Source organism: Trichosurus vulpecula, chromosome 9 (assembly GCF_011100635.1).
Source record: "Trichosurus vulpecula isolate mTriVul1 chromosome 9, mTriVul1.pri, whole genome shotgun sequence".
Classification (NCBI taxonomy): domain Eukaryota; kingdom Metazoa; phylum Chordata; class Mammalia; order Diprotodontia; family Phalangeridae; genus Trichosurus; species Trichosurus vulpecula.
In genome coordinates, this window is record NC_050581.1 from 198,195,717 (window position 1) to 198,220,811 (window position 25,095).

The window sequence follows — 25,095 nt, forward strand, 5'->3', positions numbered from 1 at the left end:
TCTCTGATCTCCATTAGCCACAGAGCTGCCTCAATGACCAAAGATTTTAGGCAAGTGACAGATAGGATTGAAGCAGAGCAGAGTGTGCATGTCACAACTCTGAGGGGGCTCTTCATCCTTGTGTGATCGGGAGTTTTCTACAAATAATTTGGTTCAATTTTCATGTTTCAAGTAAAATTGCTAAGAGTGAAAAAAGCACAAATAAACAATTAGCTGAGCGAGAAGCGGCTGCTCAGCGTAACTCCGATGTTCTGGTCTCCCTTTCGCCAACAGAGTCACCGTGATGTTACTTGCTTTCACCTTTATTTCTAATGATATCACAGGCGTGTTATTACCTACATCCCTAATATACCTGGACTCTCTGAGAGATAAGAGAATGTCAGGTTTTCTGAGAAAAGTCAATTAAATCAACATGCCTTTATTTGGTGCCTGCCACGCGTGCTAGGGAAGCACTGGGTGCTTTTAAGATGCCCTCTGTGGCTTGGCCCTTTCTCAACATCCTGCTGAACACTGTACATCAAGGGAGCCCAGGTTCTGAGCTCAGACACTGTCTGTCCTCGTGGCAACAAGTCCAGAAAAGTGCAGCAAGCCCCAGGCTCTCATGATGGCAGGGCCCGCCTCGAGGTTCACCAGACACGCGGCCTTCATAAACCCAATCTCTCCTTTGCCCTGCAATAGCAGAATTTCATGTTCAGTTCACAAGAGAGCAAGCTCAAGGTCCCACACTCTGGGTCACTTATCATAAGCAGGATCAGCTGCCACCATTTCCCTTATAGAAGGAGAGAGATGAGAATACAGAGAGGGAAAAAACCTTCCAGGAAAGCAAACCTGCCTCTCATTTCCTTCCAGTGACATGGAACAGCCTTAGCAAGACGTGCCTTTCAGGGGCAATATTCTCCACCAATGCCAAGGCAAGCCCAGGGCCATCCCTTCCCAATGGCCAAGGGCCTCAAGAGTAAGGATGTGCTTATCCCTGTTCTCAACAAAGCTGGGAGAGATGTGGTTGATTTCTAAAAGCCAAGAAAAAGGGAGCAATAAGAACCAATGAGAACAGAACGGCCCAACTGGAAGGAGGCCTGAGCAAAGACTCCTGCAGACCCCACAGGATACAGTGTTCTTTCCGCCTCACTGCAATGGCTGAATAACAATGACGACAGCGTTCCTGTAGTGCTTTACAAAATATTACCTCACTTGATCCCCACAACAATCCTGAGAGGGCTGCAGTCACTGTCTCCATTTTACAGATGAGGAAAACCAAGCAAACAGAGGTGAACTAACTTGCCCAACATCACACAGCCAGTTAGCGTCTAAGGCAAGATCTGGACTCAGGTCTTTCTCACTCCTGTCTCACTTCTGTCTCAATACAATCAAGTCTAGATCCTGCATTCATGTAGCAGGAAACCCCTTCAATCATCTAATCCAAGTTCCTCATTTAACTGACTGGGGCGGGGGTGGGGGGTCCTCATTAGAGACTTCCCTTGTAAAGCATCTTTACATGCAGGCACATCTAAGAAGTGTTAGCACAGAGAGTTCTTGACAGCTCCACCCTAACGAATGAGGAAGATGCACATTAATTACTGCTATTAAAATGGATGCTAACGAAGGTCCTCAGGCTTCTCTACTGTAGTCTGTCTGTGGCTTTTAATAGTTTTACTCTCCCCTCTAAAGGCAGGCCAGCACAGCAAGGGTTCTATTCTGCTCCCTATTCGATCAGGGTTTCTTAACCTGGGAATATATTTCAAGAGTTCTGTGAGCTGTACGTATGTGTATACAGATGTATGTATGTGTGTATGTGTATATATGTGTATGGACACACACACATAATTTTATTCCAATATAATTACTGTTCTGGGTAATCCTATGCACTTTATTTTGTGCATGGAAAAATATGGTTCTGAGGAATTCCTAGTTTCACCAGAATGCCAAAGGAGTCCAGGAAGCTTCTCCTGTATCTCTTAAACTGCCAATCCGTAATAAGGTGGGAGAACTAGATAACCAAGCTTGCTGTAAGCGTGCTCTAAAATACGGCCAGTGGGCTCTGAATCAAGGTTTTAGAGGGTCAAAGAAAAAATATGAATACTAATGATATACTCTGCAATTTAGGCTCATCTGCCAGAAACAACAGAAATGAATTTAACACAAATCTATATTCAAGCTATTTCTAGCGTGGAGAGGCGTCTAAAGTGACACGGTCAATCCCCCATACCTTCTGACGTGACTCCCTGCCCCAAGGCAATCTGAGGTAACATTTGTAGGAATCTTGAACACAGAAAAGATGTTCACACGTTAAAATATGGTCTGGGGTTCACATCCAGAAGAGTCACCATGCAATTCTCTCGGGATCACTTCCCTTTAAGAGTCTCTTCCTGTGATCAACGCTGCTGTTGTCTCTCCTTCTTTTCAAAGAGGACCAATGACATCACAAAGGTGACATCTTGATTTGGACATGAAATGGATTTAAGTGAGGCAGAGCCGCTCAGCCCCACTCTCTCCTCCAGAGTCATCAAAGTCCAGCAGGACAAAAGTCAGGACTGGCACAGCCCAGGATGTAGTGGGTGACCTTGGCATCTTCATGTCTGACCAAGCTCGAAGCCCTCCACGGCACCTGCTGCAGCTGCTTTCATGGCTGCTGGAACAAACTCTCTCATCTGCCCATTCCACCAGTGGAAGACTTCACATCCTTGGGGTAGACATCCCCCTAACTCATCCACAGGCTCCTGTGACCAAGATCTTAACCTCAACTTACAAAAGAGAAGACTGTCTTCAGGTGAGTCAAGCTGCCAATCACTCCAGGTGGGTAGAAAGGCAACAATCCCATCTATCTGTTAACCACTTTTACTCCATTCCAAAGGAAGGCCTGAACTTGAGTCTTCCCACTTTCTAAAAGGAGAAGTCCGGTTTTATGCTGGATAAATAGTATTGCCTAATATTCCTAGAGAAATTGAAAAGGAGAACTGGTTTGTTTTCTGTTTTTTTTTTTATATGCTTCCCCAACAGGTGTCTCTTAGAAGCAAAGAGAATGAATCTGGTGCATAATCTTTGGGGCATCTACTGTGGCTGCCAAAAGCTAGACCTGTTCACTTAAGTTCTTGGCACTGGCTATTTCCAATTGTAGGAAGCAGGATAAGCGACCCCTGGGTAAGCAAGCTGCTACAGTCATCGGGAAATGAAACCTCTCTTGGAGAGCCCACAAAGACTCTTTTTTATGCCTTTACTTGCTTCCTTCTCTCCCAAACTGTCTTCTGTTTCACCACTTTGCAAATATTTGTATTTATTTATTCCCTTCCTGTTGTGAATATTTTTACGTGTGCTTGTGATCTCTCCCATCAGAAAATAAGATCCTTGGGAGTAGGGACTGGTTCATTTCTTTGTATTTTCATCCCCAGCACACAGAACAATATATGGGGCTTAATGAATACTTAATGACTGATTAGCAGACTGAATAGGAAACAGCTACGGAGCAGAGAGGTGCCCGGTCTGGGGGGAAGGGAAGATGTTCAAATACATTCCCTGCCTCGATGCTGCCACTGTGTCTACTATTCGATTCAGAATTAACTCCAAGGACAAAGAGCTGGGGATGGTAAGACAGAGCCCCTGTCCACAGAGGAGGCTGACAAGATCAAGACTCTTCACAGCAAAAGGGAAGAGAGAACAAATGATGCAGGGATAGAAGATGAAGACAGAAAGTTAGAGAGAAGATCCAAAGGTCGGGACCGAAGCAATCAGAAAGCTAGAAGAGCAAAAAGGACAGAGGGAGCAGGTTGGAAAGGGGGCAACCTGTTCATAACTGTCACAAATTCTGACTTTTCCACCCAAATCAACAGAAGTTCAGTTTAATGAAATTCCCAGAGGAATTCACCCATTTGGGGAGGAGAAAAATGACAGTGCCGAGAATGACGCCAGGTCTGTGGTCCAGCACCATCGCCGTCCTGCCAAATTCATAATCACTCACTCACACCAGAGGTGAGCATGATCAAAGAGAATTCAAAACTGATCCCCACATCTCTTAAAGCTACCACCAGTTAGGAGGGAAAGAGCTTCAGAGGCCAGGCACAGAGCTCCAAGATTTCAATTACAGCCATGGCCCATCCTCCTTCCCTGCTTTCACCCTTCAGGTTACTCCCAAGCTAAAATCTAAAAACCCTTAACTTGCTAATCTGGGCTAAATCATCTCTGAGATGCACTGCAGGCCCACTAAATAAAAACAAAGACAATGAGCTTGAATTCAGAGAGTCATAAAGATGTTTTCCCCCCTTAAAAGCAAACCTTCCAACAGGAAAGGAAAAAGGCACGGCTACTGTTTGCTGTAACCCTGAAGACATGAGGGACAATCTAGTATTTGTAAGAAATATAAGGTTCATAAACATGTGTCACCAACCACAGGAAGTATGATTCTCCGTAAGCCAAGTCTGTCTAAACTACCCAATCACGGGTGGTGGAAATGTCAACGATAGATTAAAACCCTAAGATAGCTCAAAGGGTTTTTTTTCCCTTCCCCTTCTGATGCCATTCTGTGGGGATTTACTTAATCCACTGGGCTCTTTGGGCAAAACTCCGGCATATTCTAAAGCATAGAGTTATGATGACACGGATGCCTGGGAATATCTATATTAAAGACTGTTGCTCTGAAAGCCGAAGAGAGTCGACAGAAGGAAACTGAAGCACATTTCAGTTGTTGGCAGCATTTCCAGGGTCTGCAGAGAAAGGAATGCTCGTCCCTTCCAGTCGGTCAGGAGCAAATCTAGCCCAAGTTGTCAGGCAGATTTAACAATGAGCTGACACACTATACATAATCAGTCATCTTAAATGACACTTTTAAAAATTCTGGTGTCATTACCTTGTACTTCAGCCACGTTAGATCTGTTCTCCCTCAATCACACGTGCTCTCCGAAAGCTAGCAGGAAGAGAACTTTCAAGGAACCAGGATCACTCTAGGCTGTCTAATTAAGTAATAATGTATTGGGAATAACCTGAGTATCTCAAACTTTCACAAGATGGTGGCAACAGGAGGTATGGAGCTGGATGGGCCAGGTCAAATCCAGGATTGTGAAAAATAGATCTAATCAATTCATCTCCTACTGAAGTCACATGCTTCCACTGGCCATCTTCGCTGCCTAGAGAGGTCAATACAACAAAAAAGGCACTGTGAGGTATTTCTAAATAACAGAGGCTAGCACTTGGTGACCTAGTACTTGGGTTTCTTGGTGGCTCCACCTGCACATCCTTCCGTACCAGCCTCCTGAGCCTCTTTGCCTGAAACCCTGGACACCAGCTGTGCAGAGCTTCTTTCTTACTCCTAGCCAAGGCTCAATGAGTTGTCCAGCCCTATTTGCTGCCTCTCCATAATACCAAACCAGTCAGGCAACAAGCAATTATTAAGCCCCTACTGAGGGTCATCATGGCCTAATGGCGATAGAGCAAGCCTTGGAGCAAGACAGAACTGAGTACACCACAAACAGGCTCATTACTATCATTTCAGGGTGCATGTGTACTTTTCATTAAACTGCAAATGGTGCAAATTTGTAGCAGTCTTTTTCCTTGTTTGAGTTTCTGAATGGGAGAACAGATGCTTATTACATTTATTATAAAGTTTATTTTTTTTTTTAAGAAAACATCTATGTATATTCCGGCTGGGTTTCCCATGATATATAATAAATTTGTATAATATATGCTGAAAAAAGAATTTGCCCCACACCTTCCACCCCACTAATCAGGACGATGTGTTAATATTAACGGTTCACTAAATGAAAGAAGCGGCTTTTTAATCGGAAGGCCACACTCCATTTTTCCGACAGTCAATCCCAACGTGGACGGGAGCATATGAGCTCCTGACTGCTACAAATTTGTTTTTTAAAATTAATGCATGTAAAGAATCCATTTGAGTTTCAATAAATGATTCACTCTACTCTGCACATGAACGGCTCAGACTGAGAAACGACTTTGCAAGAGAGTTTCCTGATGAACAGGTTTGGGGTTTTGTTTTCAGCACCCCCTCATCCTTTCATTTGAAGCTAAACAAGGGAGATAGTCAGCTGCTGGCTGAAGTATTTGGAAGTAACTTTGTATTCCAAAAGAAATTTAAAATTCAACACACATTGCTTCTACATTTATGTTAACTGGCTTTGGCTAGTTTGTCGGTCCTCCATCCACCGTGCTCAAAGATGATGAATCGATGAATCGTACTTGCTCACCTCCGTATGGGATTTGTTTTGGAGACTTATTCAGATAAGTAGCCAGTGGGCAGAGAAATCCTGAATGGCGAAACTCATCAACAAACCAAACAAGCTATGCTTTCTAAAATCAGATTATCTACGGAGGTTGTAGCAGAGAGAAGTTCTGATCGCCAACCTCCATGTGCTCTATTTAAATCACTTCTAATCTATGAATGAGTGGTTCTATTTATAGCTCACATTGAACTGAGAAATCCATTTAAAAGAACTACAGATACGCAACTAAAGGATTTTACTTTTCTGAGAAAAATAAGCTATAAAATGCACATAAATACAATTCTTTATACCTTAATTGCATGACTCTACATTATTTGAAACAATAAACAGAGTTTATATGCGAGATGTCAAATTGTTGGAAGAGTGAGATTTTCAAAGGGAACAATTTAGGATTAACCTAAGAAACAAGACAATTCCCCTCCCACCACGTTCTCCCCACCACCACCCCCACTCCACTCCCATCCCCTCCATCCCCTGCCAAGTTCACCTCCAAGATCTCATCACAACACGGAGAACACCCCGGATTCTGGAAAGAAGGCAAGTGAGAAAAATTCCAGTTCTGGTTGGTTGTACCAAGAGGTGAAGGCTGCAAGTATGATCTTGGCAACTGCTCAAGTCTGCTTTTTGGGGGCCAATTACCAGTTAGTCAATGAGCTTTGGTCACGTACTTGCTAAGGGTCAGGCAAACCAGCTAAGCTCTGATGACATCCCCACCAGGAAGCTATTAACGTGAGCCTGACAACCCATCAATCACTCATTCATTTATTCAATAAACATTTACTAAGCAACTACTATGTGCCAGGTACTGCTGTTGCTATTCAGTCATGTCCAACTCTTTGTGACCGCATGGACCAGAGTCCACCAGGCCCTGCTCTCCTCCACTGTCACCCCAAGCCCATCTGAGCTCACGTCCCCTGCTTCCATCTCATCCTCTGCCTTCAATCCTCCCCAACATCAGGGTCTTTTCCAATGAGTCCTGTCTCCTCACTACGTGGCCAAAGCTTCAGCTTCAGTATTTGACCTGCCGGTGAAGACCCTGAATTAATTTCCCTAAGTACTGACTGATCTAACCTCCCTGCTGTCCAAGGGATGCTCCAAAGTCTTCCCCAGCACCACAACTCGAAAGCGTCAATGCTGCGGTGCTCAGCTTTCCCCAGAGTAGCCACACATCGCTCCTAGAAAAACCACAGCTTTGACTCTACGGACCATTGCAGCTAGGCGATGTCTCTGCCCCTTAGTCCGCCGCCCAGATTTGCCACGGCTTTCCTCCGTAGGAGCAAGCGTCTTTCAGTTTCGTGGCTGCAGTCACTGTGATCTTGGAGTCCAAGCATATAAATCTGACACTGCTTCCATGTCTTCTCCCTCTATTTGCCAGGAAGCGATGGGACCAGTTGCCACGATCTTGAGGTTTTTTTAACGTTAAGCTTCAAGCTTGAAGCCAGCTTTTACACCGTCCTCTTTCGCCCTCATCAAGAGGCTCCGAAATCCTTCTTCACTTTGTGCCGTCAGTGCTATCATGCGCACACCTGAGACTGCTGTTGTTTCTCCTGGAAATCTTCATTCTGGCTTTTGATTCATCCAGCCTGGTATTTCATATGACGTACTCTACATATAAGGCAAATAAATAAGGTGACAACACACAGCTTTGCGAGCTTTATTTCCAATCTCAAATCAATCAATTACTCCGTATTGGTTCCCAATATTGCTTCCCGACTGCGTACAAGCTCATCAGGAGACAAGGAAGATGAGGTAAATAAGGGGCGAGGCACTGTACTAAGCACAAAGTGGCCCTAAGTCTCCCCCCTCCCCCGCAGCCGCTTCACTGCCAAGTGGGCAGTGAAGGAGGCTGGTGCCGCTGGGAATCCCACAGATTTCGGCCTTCCTATATACTTTCACTTGGGGAAGCTAGGCAGCTCAGTGGATAGAATGTCAGGCCTGGAGTCAGGAAGCTTCATCTTCCTGAATTTAATATGGTCTCCGACATTTCCTAGCTGGGTGATCCTGGGCAAGTCACTCAACCCTGTTTGCCTCAGTTTCCCATCTGTAAAATGAGCTGGAAAGGAAACAGAAAAGCACAAAGTATCTTGGTCAAGAAAACCCAAATGGGGTCACAGAGAATCAGACACGACTGAAAAATGACTGAACAACAATAAAACACCCTCACTTGGCCGTTGATGCTTTAAAGGGCCGGTGACCAATGAGCACAAAAGCTACTGGAAGAAACGAATTATCTCCATATTTATGTTCTCCCCATAAACAAAACCCGAAGACTGAGGGAAACCACAGGTTCAGTAGTCAGAGAGGCAAATAAAGGAGGTGGGGGACTTGGTTCTATCACACATCCAAAGGCGACAGTAAACATCATTTCCTGAGAGACCTGGTCATCTCACACTGCAGGGCCGTAGACAGCTATAGAACCATGGCCGTGGAATTGAGTACGGCTCATGACCCAACACGCACTGCAGAGGACGATGAAATAGAAAGACTGCAGGAAGAACTCACCACCGTCCTCCAAGTTATGCCCCCTAACCTCCACGCAAAGATGCAAAGAGAGAAGGCCAATGGAAAATCACCATGGAAAACACGGATCCGGAATGTGGAAAGGGTAAGGACCAAGACTTCATACCTATGGAACATGAATACTTTCTTTGAAAAAGAACAGGAACGTACCAGACATAGTGAAAGGGAAAAGGGAAGGGCACAACCATTTACTGAGCACGTGCTAAGTGCTTTAAAAACATGATCACATCCGATCCTCTGTGGGATGAGTGAAATTATTATCCCCACTTCACAGCTGAGGTAACTGAGGCAGATGAGCGAAAACCAAACATCACTGAAAAAAAATTAAGATGATTCTATTTTAACAGAAAATAATTCATTACTGAAGTAGGAACATTGAGTCAGCTATTAATGTATACTTGGGTGATCAATCAAAGCAAAGATCAAAACCAGCATGAAAGGATGACAGATTAAAAGCTGGAAGGTTCCTTGGGGACCACGAAGAACATTAGAGGGAGGTGAGGCTCAGAGACATGACGCAGCCATTAAGGCCAGAGTCGGGATTTGAACCCAAGCCTTCGGCTCCCCAAGTCCAACGCCCACTCCATCCCCTACACGAAGCTATTTCTACCACAAAGTTAGAAGAATAAAAACGAGAAAAAAAATATGGCCTAAAATTAAAACAACTCCAACCCAATTTAAAAAAGGTTACTGAAAATGGGAGATGAAGGAAGGACATGCACAATGATTGATACAACTCCACTGCCATAAAACAGCTGCCGTATCGATGGGGGCAAAGGAGCCTAAAAACTACCTTGGTCAGGACACAGACCTATTTGCCAAGCAGAGACATGGCGGCCGGGAACAAGACCAGTTATAAACTCATTCGTAAAATCTTATGGGAAAGGTTGACGGAAGGTGATGAGCAGCATCACCTCATAAAACAGAGAGAAGCATTGGAGGGAATCCAGATAAAGTTTGGCAAGAGATCGAACTAAGCGAAACCCCAGGGTGTTTAAGGATGAAAATTGTACAATGAGAAACAGATGAAAGGTAGAAGAGATCTGCAAAGATAGAGAGAACACACTTATTTTTAAAAAATCATTTAAGACAGTGGAGCCAACTCATCCACACAGGAAAAAGCAAATAGATTAAATTTTTAAAAAGTCCATCATCCACACTGACACAAGATTAGGAGGACAACCTATACATTTGTTTGAGAGACAGAGAGAGCAAGAGGGAGAGGGGGAGAGAGAGAGAGAGAGAGAGAGAGAGAGAGAGAGAGAGAGAGAGAGAGTGTGTGTGTATGTGTGTGTGTGTGTGTGTGTGTGTGTGTGTATCTTGGTTGTATACTACAAACAGAAAAGAAGTTGGGCCCAGAATAAAGCTGGATTGAGAATAGTAAGGTGGATTTCGACTGTCTGATCTCAAAGTTATTTTAGTGACCCCAAACCTGAAAGAAAGGCCTGCTTTTTTAATACCAATATTCTCCCAGGTTCCTTCTATGGCTGTGAATCACTGAATACTACAGTCCTTGGGAATAAGCAATGACGAACACCCACAAGGTAACCAGGAGCACGTGGAAGCAAGTCACATATTCCAAACACGGGAGTATGATGGAGACCAGAGTTGAGGATATCATCAAAGAAATGCAGGGTCCAAGGTAGGTTGGTCTTAGGGCAGAAGTGAGGAATGAGGGTTGGTCCATCTACTGATGCACACAGTCCATGTGCTCAGTTGGCATCCTCACAAGGTCAAAAGTAAAGAAGGCCTCTGGCCTACTGGAGATAAGCCCCTCCTAAAGGATGGACAAGTGAGGATGGTCTGGAAACTGAACCAAAGAAGGGAACGTGTCTATCAGTGAAAGATCCATTTTAACATTTTGCTATTGCTAGGTGGTTCCCCTTCCCTGGAAGTCTTCAAGCTAAGGCTGGATGACAAAGTGCCCAGACTGGTCTTGTGGGGATTCTTTTCTCAACCTAGGCTGGGAAACCTAGAAGACCACTGAGGCCCCTTCCAACTCTGCAAGTCTGTGATTCTCTGGATGGAAAGAAGTAAGATACAAAACCAGAACTGGCAGGAGCCATCATGTAGGCCAGAAGTTCCCAAACTTATTTGGCCTACCGCACCCTTTTAAAAAAAAATCACTCAGTGACCCCCGAAAATCTACTTTCTTTAACCCTTTAAGAGTTTTTTTGGAATATGTGTCATTTAAAAAAGTATCTCCCTCCCCCAACCATTCCAGCATTCCCCAGGGGGCAGTATCGCCCACTTCAGGAACCCACGAAAAACGCACCCATAGTGTGGTGCAAGAAAATGAAGTCTAGAGGTTACAGAGCCTGACCAAGTGACTTCCAATAAAGAGCAGAAGTAGTGAGGTTCAGCTCAAATCGGGGGCTTCAAAATCCATTTCCACTACTCTTTCTACTACATTAACCCTATAAACTTCTTTTTTTGGAGGCAATCAGAGTTAAGTGACTTGCCTAGGATCACACAGCTAGTACGTGTCTAAGGCCTGATTTGAACTCAGGTCCTCCTGACTGCAGGGCCAGGGCTCTAGCCACTGTGCCATCCAGCTGCCCCAAACCTACAAACTTCTAGTGATATAAGAGAGAACAAATGAGAAGCAAACACCAGAGAGCTAGAAATCGAGCGCAAAGTTCCAAGAACCCCAAACAAATATCTGTACTTTCTATGACGCATTCCCTGAAGCAGCATGAGGGAGCAGCAAAGTTAAATTCTGAAGGTTCTTTGGACATAGCCAAATACAGCATTCTCCAGTTAAACCCTTTATAAATGCACAATGATTCACCTTGAGGACTTGCCTCTTCAGATGGTCCCGGGCTGGTTTTTAAGACAAAGAGGACTCCAAAGCTGCAGAGAGGCTAGCTGCTCACGGCGACCCCTGTACTCTTTATACAGTCGCTGAGACTGCCCTGGCCAAGAGCCGCTGTGTGTTACGTCTGTCCTCTGGCTACTGCTCTTCTCTGGCAAAGGCAAAAGTGATTTACAGCTTGTTTGTACTAATAAAATATTACACCACTGACTCAGTATGAAAGGGAGATATGAAAGTTCAAGGAGAAATGGTTTAACAACCACCAACAACAAAAGGAAGGATCTTTCTGAACTTCTTAATAAACTTTGTTCTCCTTAATAAACTATGCTCCTTTTTATGGCTGGGCTTGAGAAATTTATTTGTGTTTCCACTCCCAGGCTCGGCCCTGAAAGCACATTGGACATAAAGCCAGGGAAGACCGATTTCTCTGTCTTTCTGCATCTTTTAAGATGAAAATGTTATCAGTCCAAGTGTCTGGGTATCACAAGATGAGAAAAATGTACACAAAGAAATTAAAACTGGAAAAACATACACCAAGACTTAAAGCAGGCACCAAGAGGAAGAAAAAGGAAAAATATTCGTGGAAAAGCTAAGGGATGAGATAAAAGAGACACAGTTACTACAACCGGAGTCAGAAGAATGAGGGTTGAACTTGGGCTCCATCACCCGTTAGACAGATGCGAGACGTTCCTCATCGGCACATAGAGGAGACCGCATCTTTCGGCACAAAAGTGACAGAAACAGCAGCACCGAGCGCAGTGTCTTGTCTCAAGTGCTTGTTGGGCTGGACCGGATGGACAGCTCCAGCTGCCTCCTCTGTGGTGAGGGCTGCACAGCCACCGCTGCCTCATCCTCCAAGGAGAACCACCCAAAGTGCCACGAGTGAAACAGACCAGTAAGCAGTCGATGAATTGTTGGGAGGATCAAAGAATAAAAGTGACTTATGCAGCCCAAGACGTAGTCTGTTAACTACATAATCGTCATAATCTAGTGAAGCTGTCACTGGCACACTCCAGAAGAGGAGCCGGAGTACACACTACTGGCCCAAATCCCTCAATGAGGAAGGGGATGGGAAAAGGGCTACATCACGACAGCTATCAGAAAGACTCCTCCGGCCCTTCCAGAGAGTAGCATCAAGACAGGAGTAAGCAAAGAAGCAATGCTACAACACCTTCAAATGCCAGTCTGAGGAATCCTGGAAAAATGGGGGCCACTCCCATACCTCATGGAGCTTTCTCAAGGCTGCAGAGGGTGGCTGAGCCTATATTGTGCCCACCCGAACTAGAAAGCATAACAAGGATCACATCCTCTAGAGAAGTTTAGGAAGGTCCGTGAATGCCACTTATTCCTGACTGCACGAGAAAACACATGGAATTATTATAGATTAAATTATCCACCTTAAATTTAATAGATCATCTGGGGGCTGTCACATGAAATGCTGCATTTCCACATTTTGTTTATCTCTGCTTAATAGTACTGACAAGCTGAGATTCTCACCCCTGGGCACTGAGTGAGTCACCTGTCAATTATTTGTCCATCTATAAAATGGAGATACCAATTAATGGGTGCCCAGCTCAGACTCAAACTTCTGCGTAATCTTCAAAGATCCGTGATTTCATCAGTGTGAGGGGGCAGTTTAGTAGAAGATTTTTTTAAGAGTTGCTGACATCAATCATCCTGCTGCCAATCTGGTGAGAAGGCTCTCGGACCTGGCTGCATGTGTTGTCGGACAACACCCACAGTCTGGTGCTTATTTAAAGACTGTGGTTTGGCATGACTGGCTGGAGCCTGCGGCCCCCACTGGCACGGACTTCCAGAACTCGGGATCCCCACCAGGCTATGATTAAAGTATCAGAGGTCTTTGGCAGAACTCTTAAATAATAAAGAAAAATGTCCAAGGTGACTCTGCTTTCCTTAAGACACAAACCCCAGCCCAGCCTTGCATAAAACAGGCTTTTAAAGTTGCAGGATGAAAAGTGTGACTAGAGAAGCTTCTCTCTGCTCCTCACACACAACTGTCTATTTCCCACCACCACACCTGTGTCCTGGCCAGCCACCAGGCCTGGAATGCAGCCCCTCCTCCCCTAACAGAATCCTCCCTTCCTTCAAGACACAGCTGAAGGACCACCTTCGGAAAGAAGTCTTCCCTGCCGCACGACACCCCCCCATCCAGTACCTTGTATTAATTTGGATTTATTCTCTTGATATCTGTCCTACTTATATGTGGTCTTCTATTTCCCCTCCCTTCCCCTTAAGAGCACAGATTGGTCTGTTCTTTGTCTTGGTATCTCTAGAAACTGCACAGTGCCTGGCACATAGTACGCACTAAATAAATGTTAAATTACCATTCAGATGAATACAGGCACCGTCTCATTGCCATGTTCATCAAACGGATCAACCAAAGAACTAGAGTTTATTTGGGCATTCACTGCACCATGTGAAAAAGAAATTGAGATTCCTCCTTAAAAATGGATTCATCAAAGGACAGAGCCAAGATGGCAGAGTACATGTCTCAACTCAGTTGAACTCTCCCAATATTCCCCTCCAAACAACTTTAAAATAAAGCCTCAAATCAAATTTTGGAGTGGCAGAGCCAACAAAAGGTCAGAGGGAAACATTTTTCCAGGCTAAGACAACTTAGGAGGTCTGCAGGAGAGGTCTATAGCACCAGGTGGGCGAGGGCCCCTAGTGTGGCAGGACCTCCAGCAGCGGACCTTGGAGGAGGCTGTGTCAGCAGCAGCAGCAGCTTGGGGAGCTCTCGGCCCAAAGACAGTAAGGGGGTCAGACAACTGGTCAGAAAGAGGTTACAGGTGACCCTTAGCTGGCACGGGGTGCAGCAGGCGCTGACCAGCAACCCTATTACCCATAAGCAATTTTGGGTCACAGTTCCAGGGCCTAGAAGAACACTAATACTTGCAGCCGCAAGGAAGCAGGAGCCCCTCCTGGGTAAAATCCAGAGTGCAAACAAGCAGTGACCATCCCTCTCCCTCGATTACATCAATCACCTCAAAAGCACCAAAAACTTGTACAACTCCAGGACTAGCTCTGAAAACAGCACAAGAAAGCCTGAAGCTTAGGACTGTGCCTCTCTAGCACAGCCCAATTTTAACATAAAGATCAAAGTCAAGAAATATGTAGCAAAAATGAGCAAACAACAAAAAAAGATGTTGACCACAAAAAGTTACTGCGGCAACAGGGAAGATCACAGCAAAAACTCAGAAGACAACAACGTGAAAATGGCTACAAACAAAACCTCAATGAAAAATGTTAATTGGACCCAAAGCCCACAAGACTTCCTGCAAGTTAAAGAGATAAGAATGGTAGAGGAAAAATTAGGAAAAGAAATGAAAGTGATGCAAGAAAATTATGAAAGACAATTAATACCTCGCTAAAAGAGGCGCAAAAAAGTTAGTGAAAATATCACCTTAAAAAACAGAATTGGGGCAGCTGGGTGGCACAGTGAGTAGAGCACTGGCCCTGGAGTCAAGAGGATCGGAGTTCAAATCCAGCCTCAGACAACTGACACATTTACTAGCTGTGCAACCTTGGGCAAGTCACTTAACCCCAATTGCCCTGCCTTTCCCTCTCCAGAAATAAAAATAAAAATAAAAATCAGAATTGGTCTAATGGTAAAATAGGCACAAAAAAGATCCCTTTGTTTGTCCTTTTGTATTAATAAACTAAGTCAGTTGAGAGGGCAGAGGGTAGGGTGGAGGTACACATCCATGTGCATATGTACATGAGTGCACGTGTGGTGTGTGTTTTAAACAAGAAATCCTCTTTTCCTCCCCCTGCCATACCTCCATCCAGCACCCTCTGGCTTCGCCTTGAGCCTGTCTTTCCATCTCTAGGCCCTCCCTCTGGCCTGGCATGCATGTTCTCTTTCCTTGACTCCACCAGATGTTTACTGGTTCAGTCCACCCTCCTTCCCCAGTGCTAGGGCCTTCCCTCTAAGATTGCCTTCCAAATACTCTGTATATATGTGATGTGTACCTAGCAATTTATATGTCATCTCCCCCTTAGAGTGTGAACTCCAGGAGGGCAGGGAGTGGGGTTTTGTCTTTATTGGAAACCTGAGAGCTCAGAGAGTATTCACTCAATGCTTTTTCCCTGAATGACAGGCCCCAAAAGACCCAGCTGAAGACCTGAACTAAGGCAGAGGCCATCAAGACAACAGAAAACGTGTCATATGTGCTGGCTGCCTGAGTATGGACAAAGGGTGGCATTTCTTGTCCCAGACTTACCTCAGACTCATCTGTAGATTCTTCAACAGATACTTCCTGAAAAAAAATTACAAGGGAAAAAAAAAGTTAGCAACTTGGCCCAAGAAAAGAGTTAAGGAAATGCACCCACCAGAGGTGCAGGACTACGGTGCAGAACATTACATAATACTGTCAGAATAAGGTAATGTGTTGGATGGCTTGGTTCAACCACTTTTCTTTTCCTCTTTTGTTACACGGGATAGCTTGATGGGGGTGTGGCAAAGGGAAATCAGAGGGATGCAAATAAAAACATGTCAGTAAAACGAATGGTCAAAAGAGAAATAACACATTTGAAAAATGGAGAAATAAAGAATTTATTGCCTCTCCCATATCCTGCTTCCTTTTTATTTATTCTTTTAATCATTAGGTGCCACTGGTAAGATGCTAGGGAGACTTAAGAACCAACAAACTGGGTAAGTAGGCTGTCAGCTGCACCTTGTCCGGCCCCTTTGGGGTATCCAGGCCCTGGGAGTGTTAGGTACGATTTGGCTCCCAGATTTGGCAACACTATCTACCACAGTCAGCCACCAACACCACCTCATGTCCCCAGAAGGGCGCCATCCAGGAGGATTTGGGAGCTCTCCCTCCCCAATGATGGGCCATCAATCTCCCCAAGTCATGTCACCTTCCCCCCCACCCCCACCCGCCCCACTGCAGCCAAGAACACTGCAGTCTCAAGCCCTCCCTACCAGGCTCCTCTACAGCAAGCTGCCACAGTGCCATTAGTATGGATAGGACAAGAAAGGCCTCTCTTGCGCCCCCCCCCCCCACCCCGGTCCATTGGTTACCTATTAAACACTTCACAAACCAGCCATCTGATTTCCATCTGTTTTTCTAACTATCAGCCTTTAGACAAACTCTGCCTTTCAGCACACTTTTTTTCTCCCATTAGACAATGAATCTCGCTGTCCCAGGGGAAAAAGAAAGAAAAAAGGGAAAAAATTGACTTGACTCCTGTCTGCTAATCTCTCACCTGTCCACTGAAAGGGAGAATCTGCTGATGCCGGGCATCCTCAAAGAGGTCAGCAAAATGAAGATTTACTTAATGTACTTATAGTTATCAATAGCAATAAAAGGTCCCGACTAATATGCTGACAGTGGAAGTAAGCATTTTACAGGGCCCTGGACAGAAACCCAGAGGGAACAAAAGAGACAGAAGCCTCTCTCCACATAAGTGCCTTGATCGTACACGGATATGCCACGTTCATTAGCCACAGAATGAGCAGAAGGAAAAAAAGCAACGTCATTTACGTGAATGACAGTTTGGGGACAGGAGCAGAGCCCGGAGACAGAGCAATAAGGCAGAAATGGCCAGCAGCCCAGTCTAGCCAAGAGCGGGGCTGGACACAGCTGGGGGATGCAGTGGGCAGTGAGCCGTGGGACTCCCAGTCACCTGACTGACCATGTCTGCCTCAGTTTCTCACTTGCAAAACAGGAATAATAAGAGCCCCTGGCTCCCGGGGTGGTTGTGATTTTAAAATGAGATATCTGTAAAGTGCTGTGCAAACATTACACTATGTAAATGCTGATCCTTACCATCATCATCTTAAAATTACTGTTATAATCATCATTACAATCACCACCATCAAGGCTGAGCTTCCTAAAATTCCCAAGAAGAACAGTAAGATAACGCAGGAAGTCTTCAGTGGTTTATCCTTTCATTGAGAAAATCCCTCCTCCTGCTCTTGGGCCAGGTCTCAGTGAAGGCCAGCAGTGGTCACGAAAAAGGAAAATCGCTTGGGAAAAGCTGAGCTGAGCCCAAACCCAGTCTGAGGTCCTTTCCACCCTGGGAGGTCTGATACTAGCTCATCAAAACATCTAGCTACTTACCTCAGATCTGCCAATGGATCTGTGATTTCGATCATTTCAGAATTTCCTCGAACTGCAAAGGTCACGACTCATTTACCCCCCCACCTCCACCTCCCATCCACGTCCTCGTCTAAGCCTTCCAATGCAGGGGTGGCAGGCTCCGTGGCACCCACCCTGCTGTAGGCTTTTCCAGAGTGCTTCTGTAGGACCTTCATAGTGCCCGAGAGCACTGGCGTAGGGAGGGCTGTCCAATGGTTAATCCTCACTCTTGCCCTGTGACTGGCCTAACTTTTGTTTTAATGGTCATATGATAACATCCTAATTTCCATTACTTCACCTGCACAGTTTATCATCTGTAATGTGCTACAGCCTTACACCAGCCAGGGGTCTCCCCACTACCGAAAGGGTAATGCTCGAAATCTGTGCTTCAAAGAAGGTGCCACTTGACTCAAAGACGTACCTCACCACTGCACCAATATTGGTGTTAAAAAGACAAACGTCTGTTTGGGGGAAGTCTTAGGAACTTTGCAATTTCCTAAAAACACTGAAGCGGCTTTGCTCCTCCTGTTCCAACTCTAAGTCCAGGCTTTGTCCCTCTGCAGGGTTTGCCCAGTAGATATCTACTGATGGGCCGGCTCTATGCACTGTCCCTTTATAGTCATGACAACAGCTAGCTTTCTCCATCCATTTTTCCCAGGGGGAGGCAAGCCTAACTCTTGAGGGACGATGAATCTGCTCTAGGAGGCTCTGAAATACTCTAGGGCTGAATGCAAGCAGCACGATGCCATCTACAAACAAGAGCGGATGGAGCCCCACCCTCCTCCCCTCCAGATCCGAAGCGAATCCCTGTTCTGTGGGAACTCTGCAGGACCTTCTCCAGGCAGCACCAAACAGCTTTCTGCAAGGTTACTTCTGTTTAAGCCTTGTTTGACATGTCTAACCCTCCCTCTCAAGTCTTCTTCCGCACTGTCCCACGCCCCACCCCTACCCCCAATCCAGCCATATTGGCCCAATGCCCCTTTGGACCAGAGCATATGCCATGCTCTGTCCCACGCCCTCCCCTCATCTCTGCCTGTCCTAATCACTGGTTACCTTCAAGCCTCGGCTACAGGCCTGCCTTCTACATGAAACTTTTTCTAGCATCAACTCCCCCTCAGTGGATTCCCTCCCACTTTTTATCTATTCTGCAGATATAGGCATGAATACATATACATGCCTATAATTATACATCTCCCTGTTAAAACACACTTTTGGCAGTGTCTGGCACGTATTAGGCATTTAATAAATGCTTAATGATTAATGAACAGTTTTGCCTAAATTTGAGCAAAGCATTTGACAAGGTTCTCATGTGAGTCTTGCTTACCATATGGAGAGATCTGGGCTTGACGAAGGCACAGTTAGTTCGGTACATTCAGATCAGGTTTAAAGCTTAGAGTTAGGGAGATTCGGAATATCAGAGAGGAGCCCTCTGCTCATCAGAGTCGGCTTGGAAGGAGATCACTTCCAGAATGCCACCCCAGGGATCGGTGCTCAGCTACTGCCAAGCCACACTGATTTGTTCTGTGAAGTTTAGATTCAGTCAAAGGGCTGAACTGGAGGGCCTAGAGAGCCACATGTGGCCTTGAGGCCGCAGGTTCCCCACTCCTGGTGGGGAATCCCAGGAGATTTTTTAATACCAAGAAATTCAGGGAGGAATAAAGCAGGTTCATTTTATATACTCTACTTGGGTTCAGAGGTCAATGATCTCAATACAGAAAACAGAACCCAATCAATCAACAAGCACAAGTTAAGCACCTACTGTGTGCAAAGCCCGGGGGATCCAAAGACAAAAAAAAAACTGTCCTTAGGGAGCAAAAGTTCTATTGGGGGAGGGGGAAGATCGGGTTCCTATTAAAAATGTGTGCAAAGTAAACAAACATAAGGAGTGGGGCCAGAAGAATGCCTGGGGTCAGGGGAAGCCTAATGTTGGAGGGGACAGAAGGAGCCCATAGAAGAGAGGGCATTGCCAAGGTCCAAACACCAGGGTTTGGCACCAGCTTGAATATGGGGGGAGAGGCAGGATGGAGTCCGAGGTGACTCCAAAGCCACAAGGGCTGGAGGAAGGGGGTGTCCTTGACAGTGATGGGGAGGAGCATCATCAGGGCTATCTGCACAGGCTGGCTCTCCCGGCCCCCCCTGCTCTGTCCACACAGTCACCTGAACAGCACTTCAGACCCTCAGCACCTCTGGCCTGGTCTAGCCTGACAGGCCCCAGCCTCTCAACTTTCCACCCATCCCCCATACAGCCACCAGAGCAACAGTCAGAGAGCAGGGCCCTCCCCACTCAAAACACCCAGAGTCCTTATCTCTTCTAGGCTAAAATAAGAGTTCCCTTCACATCTGGCTTCAGCCTTGCTTTACAGGTATGGCATACTGACCTAAATATGGTTCCCCCAAACACAGCCTTCTACCTTCCATCCCTCACGCCTTTGCTTTGGCTGTCCCTTCCGCCAGTTATGCACTCCCTCTTCACTTCCACATCTTAGGACCTCTAAGCTTCTGAGCTTCCTTTGCAATTCAAATCAAAAGCCATCTCCCCCAGGAAGCCCATCTTGATCTTCCTTCCCCCTCTCCTCACTGGGTTACTAGGACCTCCTCCTTGGGAATTTTTTGTATACACTATTTAACTTTCTACATATAGGTTGTTCCTCACCCCCCCCCCACCTGACCCCCTTGTAGACTATACGCTCCTTGAGTCCAAGGGCTATTTCACTGTCACTCTTAGGCAGCAAGGTGGAACTGTGGATAGAGTATTGGACTTAGGAGTTACAAAGACCCGGATACAAATTCTGCCTCTGGGGATGTCATTTAACCTCTGTGAGCCTCAGTCTTCTCATCTGAAAATGGGAATAACACCTACCTCCCGGGGTTGTGAGGACCAAAAGAGATCACCCACACAGAGAACCTTGCAAACCACAATCACTGTGTCTCCAGCACTTAACACAGCGAAGACACTTAGTTAATGAAATGCTTGCTGAAGGAATCCTGTCCTCTCTCATCTCTAAGCATCTGTTACCTGGCAGCCCACCCCTGAACTGGCCACCTTCCCTGTCATCTAGAATCACCCTTGTCCCCAGCGGCCAGGAGACCATCCCTTCTGTCAACAGCCAACGGAGGCACCTGCCACACGCTCCATGACCAGTCCTGGCTCTCCTCGGCATCTGCCTCTCCTGAGGCAGTGAGTTCTGGTGCCTGTTCTCTGCCTCTCGATCACATGTGAGCTCCCCGAATGTGGGGGCTTTCCTGGTGCTAGTTCATGGTCCCCCATGCCCAGGACTGACTCTCACAGCTGTCGCTATCCGCTCCAGCCACTTTTAGTAAACTGAAGTCAGGTGAAAGGATTGTGGTGAGACTGGGCTCAGACCAAGCTGGGTGTGGAGGAGTCTAGGCTGCGGACAGCTCCTAACTGATGTTTGGGTTCAGCATCTGGATCATATTCAACTTTACAAACACTTAGGGAAAGATACATACCCGACTTAAGAAACTGTTACTTGGCACCTCAGTGTCTCCCATTAGGCTGTGAGCTCCCTGAGGCAGGGACTGGGTTTTTTTGCCTAACCCTAATCCCAAGCCCCAGGGGAGCCACAGTGGAGAGAATGATGGGCCTGGAGTCAGGAAGATGCGAGTTCAAATGCTGACTCAGACATTTAACCAGCTGGGTGACCCTGGGCAAGTCACTTTGCCTCAGTTTCCTCAACTGTCAAACAGGGATAATAACAGCATCTGCCTCTCAGGTTGTTGTGAGGATGAAAAGAAATGAAACCTGTGAAGTGCTTAGCACAATGCCAGGCACACAGGGAGCACCTGACCTGGGGACAAACACAGCAATTTCAAGAGAGCTAGAATAAAATAAAATACACTTAACGCAAGCTACGCAGAATGTAATTTAATTAAATGGGGAGGTCCATCAGTGGGATTCAGTCACCATCACAGGGATCAACAACATGACAAGCAAGGGCAGAAGGCATTGCAGCTTCCAAACCCACCTGCACCCAGAACATACACCACCCACCGACAGGCCCCCTCCCCCCACCCTGGGCACATTCTGGAGCTTCCCCATCGCCAGCATTTCCTCGGCCTTCGGGATCCTCCAAGCCACGTCTCCAGGGGTGGCTCAGATGGGTGCCTCCTCCTCTTCCTGTTGCCCAATTAATAACCCATTCTGGCCTTAGCAGGAGGAAGTGCAGTGGGGGGTGGGGGGCCACAGAGACAAAAATATAAAGAGCAGGCCCTCACCTCAAGGAGTTTAACCTTCTACTGGAGAGAAAAGTAAGAGACAGTCTATAAAGGAAGGTGGGAGAGAAGGCCGAGGAATCTGTATTCTATCTTGGAGATAACAGACAATGTGGAGGCAGAAAGGCTGATCTATCCTGTCTCCTGGGGATGTTAACAAGGCAGCTGAGGGCAGGCAAGACTGGAGCAGTGAGACTCCCCTCCAGGACACGAGATCAGGCCATCCTCTGAAGTCACGTAGCACGCCATGGGCCTGAACTTCTTCCTATCACTATTACTTACATCCACTTCTTATCCTAGGGGGACAACTAGAGACAGAAGAAAACTCAGAGGCCATCTAGTCCAGCCCCTTCATTTTACAGACAGGGAAACTGAGGCCCAGGGGCATTAAATAATATACGCAAGGTCACAGGTAGTAAGAAGGGGGACTCAAAGAGGGCCAAGCTTATCTAAGTGGTCTTCCTATTCCCAGCTCCCCTTGCAACACAGGATGGAGAGACTTGGAATGAATGAACCCGAGAGTGCAGGGGGGACCCTAAGGAGCTTTAGGGGTCACTGAGTCTCAAGTCACCTTACAGATGAAGAAACTAAGCCTTGACAGGGGAGAGCTCCCTTCCCCCAGGGTGCAGGCAAGCCTCCTCCTCACACACCTTCAAGATGACAAACACGAAGCCCTTTAGCCAAAGAGCGACAACTTTTAGAGACATAAGAAAGGACAAAGTGGCCTTTCAAGTGAGGAGCAGATGACAAGACACGTGTTGAGCACTTAGCACAGTGCCTGGCACACAGCAGGTGCTCAATAAAGGCTTATTCCCTGCCCCCTAGTCCCCCAGAAAGGCCATTCATATTTATAGCACTTTACTATGCCTTTTATTTTTACTGGTGAACATTTGGCACATAGTGTATTCATGACTTAAAAACTATTACCTACAGAAATGAAGGGGACTCCAAATTGAAGGAGGCAGCTAGGTGGCTCAGTAGAGGGAGTGCCATGCCTGGATTCAGGAAGACCAGGGTTCAAATCCAACCTCAGACACTTCTGAGCTGTATGACCCTGGGCAAGTCACTTCACCCTGTTTGCCTCAGTGTCCACATCTGTAAAACAAGCCGTAAAAGGAAATGGCTAACTGCTCCAGCGAGAAAACCCCAAATGGGGTCGCAGGGTCAGACACAACTGAGCAACAAAACCGAAGTCACTGTTCTTGTGGCTGTCCATAGATTCTGCAGAACTTTTCTCACACTAACCTAGCAAATTTGGAGTTCTGAACCATCATCACAGCGCCATAAAACTCTATTAAACTCAGCAGCTCCTACTATGGGCAAGAAACCATCGGCCTCTGAAGAAGAAAAGGGAAAACCAACTCTTAGCTCACAGAAATCACCTTCTATGGCGCTACAACCTTTAAACGAATCAATCCGAGATAACTGGGGAAGGAGCGTGCACCGTCAAGCAGGGAATGAGCAGGGGCTGCCTTCCGAAGGCAAGCGCGTGAGGTGGGTCTCGAAGGAAGCCAAAGGTGGCATCAGGAGGATACCTGCCAAGTGGGCACGACGAAGAGCGGCGGGAGAAACACGGGCAAAGCATCAGACACGCTAAAAACCAAAGCCAAAGAGAAGCGGGGTAAGGGGACCAGGAACAGCGCCCGGGCCCTGGCTTGCAAAGGCAGGAAGTGAAAACTGAACTTGGGGAACTATGGGCACGATCTTCCACATGGGCCAACTTTCGTCTGCCCCAAAGCTCCGGCCTTGATTATTCAGAAGGCGTTTGGGGGAAACAGAAACCCAGGAACAACAAAGGCCCTGCCCTGGGGAGCTGACAATCTGGGGGGGAGGGGTAGCGCAGAAAGTCACAACAGTCTGGGAAAAGTCAATTACAAGATGGATACAAAGTAACTTGGGAGATCAGCTGATCGGGGAGAGCCTCTCGTGGGCGGGGCCCCCTGAGCCGAGCACTCTCATTGGACTCTAGATTTCGGGGTCATCCAATACAAACTACTTATTTTACAGATAAGAAACTGAGCCTCCAAGGGCCTTGAGCAGGGTCACCCGGCCAGTGCCGGCAAGAGGCAAAATTCGAACCCAGCTCTTCTTGATTCGAGTCTCGGGCTCTAGCCACTACCCCAGGCTGCTTCTCTACGCCCTTCTGTGCAAAGACACCCACCCCAGACCCCTTCTCACAAAGCACCCCGGCGCCCCCATGTTATGGATGCCTTTCCAGGATAATAAAATCACTCCCTCTCCCCTGCCCTCCAAGGCCCACTACCTACTCCCCCAGTGACACGTCAGTACGACGACCCATCTCTGGCCTCTGAGCCTTTGCACTGGCTGTGCCCCACACCCGGCGCGTCCTCGCTCTTCATCCAGACTGCGTCCGACCCTGAAATTGCTTTATAACATCTAGGGCAGCATCTGTCAAACAGTTGTGAGCTCCCCACCTGCCTCAGTGTTGTCGCGGCGCCCCACCCAACGCAGACCTCCAAGGCCGCCCCAAGGCCTCCTTCAGCTTCTTAAATACCTACCTTCTCCTCCGCTTCCGCCATGGTGCTGCCGGCAATATCACGTGGACGCTTCCGGAAATGGCGTACAGGATGTTGCGGAACCGGAGCCCCTACGCATGCTGGGAAATGGAGTTTGGCGCGTATCCACCCTGTCGGGGAGCTGTCCAGCTGCTGATGCAGCTGCCGAGGCGGTGCTCTCCGAGTGTCCTGGGCTCCTGAAAAGTGGATGCCTTCCCACTGCTTTTCCAAGGAAGAAAATGTTTTTAAGAATAGCAACAAACCTTTCTTCTGCATGAATTATTTTTGATGTCCCGTAGTCATTTGTGTCATCCCTACAAAATTACCTTGTATTTGTTTTGTGTGTGTCCTTTCATGAACCCATTCATGTACACGCGATGCCCCAGTGAAATGTAAGAACCTTGAGGACAGGGATTGTTTCACTTGCGTTTCTATATTCTCAGCCCCTAGAAAACCATCTAACACATAGTCGGGGAGTAAAATGACTTCTTAACCGAGAAATTAGTGCTGTCTAAAAATGGAACGAGCTGAAGAGACAGTGAGAAATCCGTGAATAGAGGTCTGTAAGCAAGAGCTAGACGACCACTTGTCAGAGATGTTTTACAGAGGATTCATCTCAAGTATTAACTGAACTACATGACCTGAGAGACTCTCAAAAGTTAAAGCGGCCTCAG

The 25,095-nt window shown here is 46.6% G+C and overlaps 1 protein-coding gene across 1 annotated transcript in view; it reads right to left on the reverse strand.

Moving 5' to 3' along the window:
* Positions 1-24,465, reverse strand: part of VPS41 (VPS41 subunit of HOPS complex) — a 195,271-nt gene extending 170,806 nt beyond the window's left edge. The window contains exons 1-2 of the mRNA XM_036738085.1: positions 24,425-24,465; positions 15,807-15,842 (exon numbers count right to left, since the gene is read on the reverse strand). Of these exons, the coding sequence (XP_036593980.1) occupies positions 15,807-15,842; positions 24,425-24,445 (57 nt within the window). The 5' untranslated portion in view covers positions 24,446-24,465. The remainder of the gene's footprint in view (positions 1-15,806; positions 15,843-24,424) is intronic.
* Positions 24,466-25,095: the final 630 nt, after the last annotated feature.